Source organism: Telopea speciosissima, chromosome 11, assembly GCF_018873765.1.
Source record: "Telopea speciosissima isolate NSW1024214 ecotype Mountain lineage chromosome 11, Tspe_v1, whole genome shotgun sequence".
Lineage (NCBI taxonomy): Eukaryota > Viridiplantae > Streptophyta > Magnoliopsida > Proteales > Proteaceae > Telopea > Telopea speciosissima.
This window is the reverse complement of record NC_057926.1, coordinates 47,072,188-47,084,339: the sequence shown is the minus strand read 5'-3', so window position 1 is coordinate 47,084,339 and position 12,152 is coordinate 47,072,188. Positions and strand designations below refer to the sequence as shown.

Genomic DNA, 12,152 nt, shown 5'->3' with positions numbered 1-12,152 from the left:
TGGGGCACCTGACCAAACACTCTGCCTGGGTGGGGTCCACCCTCCTCTTGTGAAAGGCACTAGGGAATCGCACCGATCAAAGAACAGTATACGATAAAAATTGGTGGTGGGAGTCTGAGGATCCAGCCCAGCCAAAACATGTGTGTTTGAGTTATTTCACAGGCCCCCCCTACTTTGGCTATGTTGGATCCTCCAGTTCCAGCCACAGCTGAAGGAGAGCCAGATCCATGTGAGGGTATACGATTAAATCCAAGAATGAAATTTGACAAGTAGTAAACTTAAACCATTCTCTAAACATTCAATGGTGAAAATTATCATTTTATTCTACATTGCACAATCATGGAACTAAATCTTGGTTGATCTCAGAGTTATCTTGATTTCAAGCCTGATTGAAATGAAACCAAGGTCAAACCAATTTTGACCTTGGGAGGCTTAGGATCAAAATCCACTGTCGAAACCTCGAAACGATATTTGGCTCGTCTCAATTTCAAGCCTGACCAAAACCAGGTCCAAAACCAAGATCTGCACAACTAGGTGGGTCATCCATTGATAATCTATGGATGGGATCATCCATAAAACCTTCTTCCTCTTGAAAATATTGTCTATGTATTGTTTGTATTATCCGAACTCTCACTTGATAAATGGTGATCAATCCAAACTATTCATTTGATAAGTCAAACTTTTTTTTCTGACGAGAAGATTTGGGACCGATACTTCGATGATGGTCTCAAACATCTAGGATGATCAAGGCTGACACCTGGCATCCTAATCATCCTAAACACGTGCCAGTACGATTGCCCTCGTGGATGATTGGATGAGAACAGTTGCATAGATGGACACACAGGTTAACATTTATTCCATCTCATCTTATCAAGGCTTTCTCTAGATTATTTCCCTTGTACTTGAGGGATTCCAGGAAGTCCTTCCACAACTTGCACGCAAAGAACACCTCTACCATGCTAATAACGTGAACTACTAATAACGTGAACCCTTAAAGGACCCTTTTTTAATGCTTTTCTTTTATTCTTACGTGGGTGGTAGAGTAGCGGATTGAGCTCCTCTCTTGCGCGAGACGATGTTCAGCGCACATTATCCGGCTGGGGAGGCTTCGATCCACACACCACTGCACTGAGATGCATGTGTCGATATAGATCGGAGCTCCCCAGCCGCACGATGTGCGCTAGAGAGGAGCCGGATCCTAGAGTAGCATTTGTAACATTTCATTGCTTATATATACTTACCTAGGATCCAAACTATATAAAAATGTGAATTTTAAAACTTCGAAAGTGGTCCAAACTCCTAAAGTTGTGCCAACCAATTAAGAAACTCCTATATATGTCAACATGAAGTGTTTAAAGGTATGTTTGTTTGGCCTTTAGATGGCTATGCAACGGCACAAGCATGAAAAGAGAGTTTGAAAGCAATTTGACATGAAAAAGAAATTTAATTTTTATTTTATTTTATTAGGAATATACTTAAGGATCGAGTTTTCCTTAAGTCATGGTGAATGAAAATCTATTTATTGAAGGGTTTCAGATGCTCGCGAGAGGGTATTTTGAGGAACATACTAAAACCTTGTAAGGGCTTGAGAATCCTAAGATGGTAAACTCAAGGCAACAATTAAGAGTATGTGAAAATAGAAGATTAGTTATAGAGAGAAATGAATAAATTGCCTAACATCAAAAACATATATTTTTTTTGAAAATGATGTGATGGAAAATAATTTTAATATGGAAACTTTGGGCAAAACTTATCCGCAACATCGTTGTCATGTATTAGACGTTTCAATAGAAATATCCTTTAGAAAATGGCCAATTTCTTTTTCCATAAACACACCCTATTTTGCTTTGTTTATTTAAAAAAAAAAAATTTAAAATACATCACGCAACTTTTTTTTACGTAAAAGAAAGTATAGTACATTCCTACATATACTAATAAAAGCAACGGATTTTCATGTCCAAATTTTTATCCATTTGTAAATAAGATTGTAATTGGTCCTAAAGAAGTTCCAAACAACTTGATCAAGATTTTGAGAGAGAGGATGATAAGGGAACCCAATACATGGGCTTTGTTTTTTGAAGTTTATAGTAGTGTTAAATTGTTAATACATCTTTTGCCATGATCTTCCCTCCCACCAAGAAAAAGAAAAATACAGTACTGGAGGATTTGAGAATATCAACAAAAAAAGATTATTCATAGGCTAATCATCAAATAGATGGAATGTCTCATGTTTGGAAGCTTCGTCAACCCCTTTTTCTTGTACATACCCTTTCTCATTGTTGAAGTAGGGGGGAGGGGGAAAAAATCCTCTGCAGTGCCCTAATCTGGCAGTGCACTGCAGTGCAACCCTGAGAGCTTGACACATGGAAGATGTGACATCCAACGGTGTCAAACTCAAGAAGAAAGAAAAAAAACTGTCTTGCATTGAACTCGCACCATTGGATGAAGTTTCTTCCACATATCGAGCTCTTAGGACCGCACTACAGTGCACCACCAAATATCCGCACTATAGAGGATTTTAATCCAGGGGAAGAGGGGGGTTAGGGTTGTTTAGTAGATTGCCATATCAGTTGGGTTTTAAAAACTTTAGTTCTTAGTTCTTAAAGTGTGAAAGCTCTTTAGTAATTGACATAAGCATGTGAGCAAGGTCATTGATATTATCTACCATACAACCACTTCTCTTTTTCTTTTCAAGTTGTCATTGATTCTATAATCATCTTTTACCTATTATGCTCTTTAGACATGGCTTTATGCCCAAACTATTTTATTCTATAAGCATTTGCATCAACTTTTAACCTAAATTGAATAATTTTCCTACTTTTGGAGGTCGAAGAGTACTGCTCCACTTACTCATCACCATGTGGCAATCAAACTCATTAGGTATAGTTGTAAATGCATATGACACACTTGTCAATCAAACTCCAATTGGCTCACAATATGATGGAATCACATCATCTTCTTTCAAAGCTATTACACTTTTCTAAGAAAGTAATGATGAAGATGTGTGGAACAAAATGAGTAAGACCATTTTATTAGCTTGTAAAGCCTTGTTGACAAAGAATGAAGCTTCTTCTATCTTGTAAGTTAATTTCCCAATTTCAGAACAATGGAGACAGCCTAATAAGCTAGAAGTGCATTAAATAACACTAACTAAGCTTTTGCTTTCAAAATGTGATGTTCAAATGTACTGGGACAAGGGGACTTCAGTGAATAAGTACATATGAAGAGTAATCCTTTATGATGCAATCAGATATGACAGAAAAAATTTCAATACCATGAAGGAAACAAGATCTTTAAGATGTCGAAGTAAAGAAACTTCTTGCTTAATTGTGTTGGTTTGTTGGGTTGTTTATCGCTGAAGCACTCTTGATTTCACACGATTTGGGCCAAAAAACAATTGGACTAATATTTAGGGATCGAGTTTTCCTTCAACCACGGTGAATGGAAATCCATTAACTGCAGGTTGAAGGATAGGTGCAATAGGGTATCGGGAGGGTACTTTGAGAATCATACTGAAACCTTATAAGTGCTTGTGAACCCTAGGATGGGTTGGTGAACCTTCACCTTGCCACGATGAAGGAAAACTTTCTCCAATATTTAAAGCTTTTATCATGCCATGTAACTCCCTAAGAAATTAGAATGTATTGAGACACCAATTTCAGCTTGCTCGGCTTGTGTTAACATATGCATGTGTGCGTATATACAATCTAGAGTCTAGACAGTGCTTCTAGAGCGCATACAAAGACTATCACATAAGTCAAATGTGGCTCAAATTTTATATGTATATTTTCATGTCCTATTCACATGTCAAATTTCAACTCGATTGGAGTCCACTAATCAACAAAATAGAGTATTGAAAAACCAAGAATCTGGAAAAGATCCATCGACCAATGGCCTAGGGAAATGGTCTACCCCCCCCCCCCCCCCAACCCCAAAAAAAAAAACAATAAAGGTTTTGGAATACCTTTTTTTTTATTATATTCCTTTGAAGATATATCAAATGTGTATTCCCTAGACCCCCTCTATTTACCTCTTTCATTCATATAGTGTGTGTAGATGAAAAATAATTTGAAATGCCCCCAAAAGGAAATTCCTCCGTCTGCCCCTAGGGTCCATGGACTACGAGAGCTAGGTTGCATGCAATCGTAGAAGATTATGTAATTGAATTTTACCTAGATCATTTTCTAGATATCCATTGGTCGGAATTATTAAATCACTCTTCCATATTGTACAACTATGTAGTCTAGAGGTCATTTTTTATCCTCTCAAGAGCGGTGCACTACCCAGTGCACCTCACTTGAGAATCAAACCATAACAACATGGACAATTATGTCTTTTTATCTTCTCAAGTATTGAGTGTACAGTTGGATTCTCAAATGAGGTGCCCTGAGTAGTGCACAGCACTTGAGACGATAAAAAATCAGTCTAGAGATACCTCTATAAATAAATGGCAGTGCATCTTTTGCACCCTTATGTCTACCACATGGCATGTCAAATAAACAAATCAACACCATAAAACAAGAAGAAGAGGGCAAATCCAAATCACGGCAATTGTATGGTACATTTTTCCTTGTGTAACATTATATTTCGTACAGCTTGCCCTTTTTCTTTCTTATCAACAACAACTTTAGTGCTGGTTTTTGTGGTTGGCTAGAAATGACCTATACTTTAATGGTAAAGAATGGAGCCCAGTGGATGTTGTTTCCAAAGCTCAGAAGGCTTGGCATGAATTGGAAGAGATCCGTTATGGGTATGAGGGTGGTACTCGGTTGGAGGAAGATCAAACAACTTTGCTTCAGGCGTGGCAACCCCCCCCCCCACCAGGTCATCAAGCTGAACTATGATGCCGCGACACTGGCGAATACCAACTTGGGAGGAATCGATTTTGTTGCAAGGAATTATTTGGGTGATCCTGTAGCTGCAATCTTTGATAGGATGGAGTTCTCTAGTGTAAACTTTGGCGAAGCAGCTGCTATTCGGCTGGGTTTACTTTGGGCGTTGGAGCATGAACTCTCTGAGATTATTATTGAGTCAAACATTGACACAGTCATCAGGTTGCTCAATGGCAATTCTCACAGTACCCCTTGGAGCTGGATGGAGTTCTCCATGATATTAGGACTATGGCTGACAATTCAACTCTTGTATTTTTGCTTGCATTCCTAAGGTGATTAACACTATTGCTCACACCCTAGCCAGGAGAGCCCTGTCCTTGACAAGTAGGACAATTTGGCAGTCTTCCACTCCTTGGCTCTTGGAATTATGTAACCAAGATGCCTTGTGCTCAACTTGTCCCCCGTTGCAATAAAATTTCTTTCTACCAAAAAAAAAAAAAAAACAACAACTTTAGCAGGTAATACAAATATAGGTTCATACATGGTAGGTGATGGTTACCTATCTTCTTTGATGATTGTACTATTAAGGTTTTCTGCGTTTTTTTTGTGCAATTCAAGGGCGGACCAGACATCAACACCATCAGGGCCCCACGAGGAGACAAGGAAAGGACCCACGAGGGGTCAAATATGGTACCCAAAGGCTCCACTTCTTGGAAAGCAAATAAATGTGAACTAGGTGTCGCTAAGGAGACTTGAACCACCAATCAAGCTCTTGACGTAGTTCTCTCAAGGAAGTAGCGAACCACCAGGGCAAACCCTGGATCGACAGTTCTCATGTATTTCTTCCCTTGTTGCTGCTCTTGAAGTTGAATATGACATGTGCATGAGGAATTTCTACCAAAAAAAAAAAAAGACATGTGCATGAGGAACAAATAGAAAAATTTCACTATTAGAAATACGAGTTAATTAGATGTAAATCCAAGATAAGCTAATGGTGCAAGTATGAAAATGACGAGTAAATAGAAGGAAAAAGAGTCAAATATGAGGACTATTTAGGGTCCAGCAGGCCGGCAGGGAATCATTTTGGTCCTGTTCGGGTTTGTTCTATTGGTTTGACCGGTTTACCTTAAGGTTTGACATCCTAGTTTAGTGACCTGAGAATTGGAGCTTTTCTAGAGGCCAACGGTTTTAGTTGAGACTTTCAGCCCTATTTGTTTAGACGGGACTTAGGTGTGGTGGAAAAATGTCGATGTGACACTTCAAAATCCCACCTGGATCTTGTTTGGTTAATTTGGGATGGTGACCTTATAAAAACTCAAGGAACATCATTAATTGTTTTATTGGTTAATGTGACACTTCAAAATCTAACTCCTTTGTGATTTTGGTTACCATTCATGAGAAAAGTAATTTTACCTCAACATTTCCATCAATATGTGGATCTCATTTTCCAAACAATTCCATTCCACCTTTCCCTCTAAACAAACGGGGGCCTCAGGGGTCTTGACCGTATGCCACAACTACAAATTATTTTGATCTTTGGTCTTGTTTCTATTTGTACTTTTTTATTTCTTTTAGTTTTTATCACATAGAAATAAGGAGCATAAATCATACTAAATGCCTGCAAAAATATAAATTATTAAATAAATAGAAATATAAATCATACCAAAGAAAACCTTCAAATAACACCTCACGAGTCACCAGTCACAACCCACCCTGACCCGGCGTTGCCGTCCTTCACAGTGATCCGCAACGTTAGCTACTGAAGCACTGAAACCGAACGTTTGAAGAAGAGAGACTACCGTCAGATTTTCCAGATTAAGGATTATGAACCGTCCAGATTAATCGAACGTTGTCAAAAGTCAACACCATTCGCATTTGGATTTTCATTACTCCTTTTACTGGCTACTCCAAAACCTCTCCTTTTTTAATTATTCTCGTGACTCCTTTTGCACTAAAAATTCAAATTTTCGACCGTTGCGATTTGCGAAGACCCCAACTTATATCTTCGAAAGAAGGAAAGAGCCGCTTAAACCATGTTTACCTCCTCAACTTCTCTCCTCTCTGGTCTGACTTGAGAGGTTTCTTCTGCCCACTGATCTGTTCTTGTTCTCTAGTTCTAACTTGAAGGGTACTGTAAAGTGGACAGAAAATGGTTCAGAAGGTTTCTTCCCCTTCCTCTCCTGTGACCATTACAGTTTCTTCTTCAGGAGGTAAGGGAGGAGGTTTTAGAGGCGTGGGCTTGACAAGCCCAGTCCCACGTTTTTCACTCTCAAACAATCAGAATTCCCCTCTCAGTAGCAGAGGAAACAGAGCTTCAAGTAGCGAAAGGCGAGCTTCAACTGGTGGAAATGGAAAATATTGCTCCATCTCTAAAGACGATGCCAAACAAGTGAGCTCAGAGTTTGTGAACTATACTGTTCACATCCCAACAACCCCAGAACACCAGCCCATGAGCTCATCTCTAAGTTCCCTCCCTGATGAAGATGCTAAAGACCCAGGAAAACCCAATAGGAGTTACATCTCAGGTACCATCTTCACTGGCGGTTTCAACTCGGTGACTCGTGGGCATGTTACAGAGTGCTCATCTGACCTTCCTGAAATGGTGAAATCCATGGCAATGATATGCGGCATGAATGGTTGTGACGGTGAAGCGTTGCAAGGTGATGGGAGAGTTCCATGCGATTGTGGTTACAAAATTTGCAGGGACTGTTATCTGGATTGCATTGGAAATGGAGACAATTGCCCCGGATGTAAGGAGCCGTACATGGATGTGCCTGACGATTATGATGAAGCCAGATCTGAAACATACGATCAGGCTCGTCCACTACCCTCAATGATGGATGGGAGGCTTTCGCTTGTGAAATCATTCAAAGCCCACAATCATCCTTCGGAATTTGATCATAACTGCTGGCTTTATGAAACAAAGGGGACATATGGGTATGGAAATGCAGTCTGGCCCAAAGATGGATATGGTGGAGGATCTGGGGTTAATGGGTTCGAACATCCACCTAATTTTGGAGAAAGAAGCAGGAGGCCTCTGACCCGGAAGGTGTCGGTTTCTACTGCAATTCTCAGTCCATACAGGTGAGAGTAAGAACAGAGAACTTTATGTTTTCCTTATTTCATACCAGCTTAGTACTATGCGTTAGAAATCAGTCTTATTTGGTTTGGGATGGCTTCATTTTCAGTATCAATAGATGCATATCAAGAGTAGAACTTTCAGTTTTCGTCATGTCAGCACTAAATTTCTGTTGTGCATTAGAAATCAGTACATGGTTGGAATGGTTGCATCAGATTTCTACAATTCATATATGATTTTCCTGTACAGGTTGCTTATGGCGATTCGTCTTGTTGCACTTGGTTTCTTTCTTACTTGGAGAATTAGACATCCCAACCATGAGGCAATGTGGTTATGGGGGATGTCAGTTACTTGTGAACTCTGGTTTGCCTTGTCATGGCTTCTAGACCAGCTCCCCAAGCTCTGCCCTGTGAACAGAGTTACTGATCTCTCTGTTTTGAAAGACCGTTTTGAATCCCCGAGCCTTCGGAATCCCAAAGGAAGATCTGATCTTCCAGGGATTGATGTTTTTGTATCCACAGCAGATCCAGAAAAAGAACCTCCTCTTGTAACTGCAAACACCATTCTCTCAATCCTTGCTGTTGATTATCCCGTGGAAAAGCTTGCTTGTTATCTATCAGATGATGGAGGATCACTCCTGACATTTGAAGCTCTTGCAGAGACTGCGAGCTTTGCAAGGATATGGGTTCCTTTCTGCAGGAAACATGGAATAGAACCAAGAAATCCTGAGGCATACTTTGGGCAGAAACGTGACTTCCTCAAGAACAAAATCCGGGTAGATTTTGTCAGGGAAAGAAGATGGATGAAGAGAGAATATGATGAGTTCAAGGTGAGGATAAACTCCCTACCTGACTCAATAAGGAAGAGGTCTGAAGCATATAATTCCAATGAAGAGCTAAAAGCAAAGAGAAAACAGATGGAAATGGGGGGCAATCCCTCTGAACCGCTCAAGGTCCCAAAGGCTACATGGATGTCTGATGGGGTTCATTGGCCGGGGACATGGTCATCTGCAGGGAATGACCATTCAAGAGGGGATCATGCGGGTATAATTCAGGTATTCCTCACTAGCATCTATAATTATTTTGTAACATTCTTGTTATAATTGGGCTGCAATAACTCAACCAATGCTTTTCTGCAGGCAATGCTAGCTCCACCAAATTCGGAACCAGTAATGGGTGCCGAAGCAGATGAGGAGAATCCATGTGATACCACTGAAGTGGATATCAGATTGCCGATGCTGGTATATGTGTCTCGAGAGAAAAGACCAGGCTATGATCACAACAAGAAAGCAGGGGCCATGAATGCTCTGGTTCGAACGAGTGCAATCATGTCAAATGGCCCATTTATACTCAACCTTGACTGTGACCACTACATATACAATTCCTTAGCCCTCAGGGAAGGGATGTGCTTCATGCTTGACAGGGGTGGCGACAGAATTTGCTTTGTCCAATTCCCACAGAGGTTTGAAGGTATTGATCCAAATGACCGTTATGCAAACCACAATACTGTGTTCTTCGACGTGAGCATGAGGGCACTGGATGGGTTGCAGGGTCCAATGTATGTGGGGACTGGTTGCATTTTCCGTAGAATTGCTCTTTATGGCGTTAGTCCTCCAAGGGCAACAGAACATCATGGGTGGTTCGGAAGAAGGAAAATGAAGCTATCCCTTAGAAGACCAGGCAAAGTGGCAAAGAAGAAAACAGATGAGATGGTTTTGCCAATCAATGGTGAACACAATGACGAAGATGATGATGGAGATATTGAATCTCTGCTTCTTCCAATGAGGTTTGGAAACTCTACAACTCTTGTAGCTTCAATCCCTGTAGCAGAATATCAAGGAAGGTTGCTTCAAGATTTGCAAGGAAAAGGTAGTCAATGCAGGCCTGCTGGTTCTCTTGCAGTACCTCGAGAGCCCTTAGACACTGCGTCAGTGGCAGAGGCAATTAGTGTGATATCCTGCTTCTACGAGGACAAAACAGAGTGGGGAAGTAGGGTGGGTTGGATTTATGGTTCTGTAACAGAAGATGTTGTTACAGGTTACCGTATGCACAACAGGGGATGGAGATCAGTGTACTGCGTCACCAAGCGTGATGCATTCAGAGGGACGGCACCTATCAATCTGACTGACAGGCTCCACCAAGTACTCCGATGGGCTACTGGCTCTGTTGAGATCTTCTTCTCCCGAAACAATGCTCTCTTTGCTTCCCGACGGATGAAATTCTTGCAGAAGGTGGCCTACTTCAACGTTGGGATATACCCCTTCACGTCATTCTTCCTTCTTGTATACTGCTTTCTGCCAGCAATGTCCCTCTTCACAGGGCAGTTCATAGTAGAGTCCCTCAATGTGACCTTTCTTACATATTTGTTGGTGATCACAGTCACCTTATGCTTGCTTGCCATCCTTGAGATAAGGTGGTCTGGGATCACTCTTCATGACTGGTGGCGGAACGAACAATTTTGGTTGATTGGTGGAACCAGCGCTCACCCAGCTGCAGTGTTACAAGGCCTACTAAAGTTAATTGCAGGAGTTGATACATCATTCACATTGACATCCAAATCTTCGACACCTGATGATGGAGATGATGAGTTTGCAGAGCTATATATAGTGAAGTGGAGCTTCCTGATGGTCTTACCAATCACAATTATGATGGTGAACATAGTAGCTATTGCAGTCGGGGTGGCAAGGACCATGTACAGCCCATTTCCACAGTGGAGCAAGCTCCTAGGTGGGGTATTCTTCAGCTTTTGGGTCCTGTGCCATCTCTATCCATTTGCCAAGGGCTTGATGGGGAAAAGAGGGAAAGTCCCCACAATAGTATTTGTATGGTCTGGATTGCTATCACTCATTATTTCTTTGCTTTGGGTGTACATAAGCCCTCCTTCTGGGAGGCAAGTATGAATACACGAAGTTCCAGTTCCATTGATGCCCTTACCTATCTCTTACAAATGCAAGCAGCTTTCCACCATCAGTGGGAGTTTACTGTTCTTAGAATGCTTTTAATTTCTTAGATAGGATACTATGTTGTAGAGTTCACTGTTCTTAGAATGCGTGTAATTTTTTATATAGGATTCTATGTTGTAGAGTGAGGAAAAATCATTGCAATGATTTCTTGTTGCTGAAAATCTTGACAGTAGTCCTTCTCTGAGTAAATGGTGATGTCTATTTTTCCATGAATCTAATGTAGAATATAGAATATTGCCTCTTGAAAAGCATAGTTCTTGCCTTTCATATCATTTACTTCAGCGACTTCTTGTTCCCTCTAGATGTTCTTCCAACTCTGAAGGAATGATGTGCTATTAGAGATTATCTTTTTTTTTTTTTTTCTTCCCAAGACACACTGTTAGAATATTGTTAGTCTCAATAATTGTCATCTGTATACGGAAATGGGATGTCAGCAGAGTCAAAGAGTACACAAATATTTGTTTCATTACGAGGCATTCAATTTGAGCACTATAAAGATATCTTACTTAATTCTTAAATTCTGTGTCTGCAAGAATATCCATATCTCAGGACAAGTGGCCAGTGGGTATTTTGGTGTCATTTTGTGAAGTTTTATTTTGACTAATGGTGGTTTAAAATTTTCAAGTCATAAGGTTCTCACTGTTTTCCGATAATGTGGATCATTTTTTATCTTGCGAAGAAGAACTTTCCTTTTTTTAGTAATCCAAGATCTACTATTTTTTAGGTCTTACTATTTATAGCATGTACATGTTGTAGCTATTTCTTTAAATTTCTGTTTTAAGTCATAATGAGTGCCTCAGTTCAGGAGTTGGATTTTTTTTTTTTTTTTTTTTTTTGAGTCCTAGAAGTATTAAGTAAGTCAGCTACTTTTCCCCTTCCCAAGTTGGTTTGTGATGAGGTTTATAATTATTAGTTTGTCAAATTCCAAGTTAGACTCCTAGTAGGGCTTTTTGAGTTTGACTAATAATTGGAATAATGTAATCCTAGTTGTGGGCTATATATGCATGTAATTTTGGTTATATATTTTTAATTAAATTTTATGGTGTAGTACTCTATATGGTTAAGAGAATGGTTCTTTGCTACTCATGGTCAACCCTGTCAATATTCATGGTGAGCAGTCCTTTCTCTCTCTCACTCCTTTCCCCTCCCCCCCCTGGCTTCAATTCTCTGAAATATATGACTATAGGTAAGTCCTTTTTTAAAAAAAAAAAAAAACTTCTTCCCATATATACTTTTTCTTTCATTTTTTGTTTCTTGTTGGTTTTTAAGTTATGCCAGT

At 40.0% G+C, this 12,152-nt stretch overlaps 1 protein-coding gene across 1 annotated transcript; it reads left to right on the top strand.

Annotated features, from left to right (window-relative positions):
* The first annotated feature begins 6,850 nt into the window (after positions 1–6,850).
* Positions 6,851–10,837, top strand: LOC122646408 (cellulose synthase-like protein D5). The gene is made up of 3 exons (XM_043839956.1): positions 6,851–7,916; positions 8,161–8,965; positions 9,050–10,837. The coding sequence occupies exons 1-3, from the start codon at positions 6,982–6,984 to the stop codon at positions 10,808–10,810; spliced, it is 3,501 nt and encodes a 1,166-aa protein (XP_043695891.1). The 5' UTR covers positions 6,851–6,981; the 3' UTR covers positions 10,811–10,837.
* The last annotated feature ends 1,315 nt before the right edge of the window (positions 10,838–12,152 follow it).

What these genes read in the sequence shown, in the direction of transcription:
- LOC122646408 (XM_043839956.1), top strand. Translation starts at nt 6,982, where the DNA reads ATGGTTCAGAAGGTTTCTTCCCCTTCCTCTCCTGTGACCATTACAGTT. An exon ending in GCAATTCTCAGTCCATACAG is followed by an intron (nt 7,917 to 8,160) that starts GTGAGAGTAAGA and finishes TTTCCTGTACAG; the next exon opens with GTTGCTTATGGCGATTCGTC. An exon ending in ATCATGCGGGTATAATTCAG is followed by an intron (nt 8,966 to 9,049) that starts GTATTCCTCACT and finishes GCTTTTCTGCAG; the next exon opens with GCAATGCTAGCTCCACCAAA.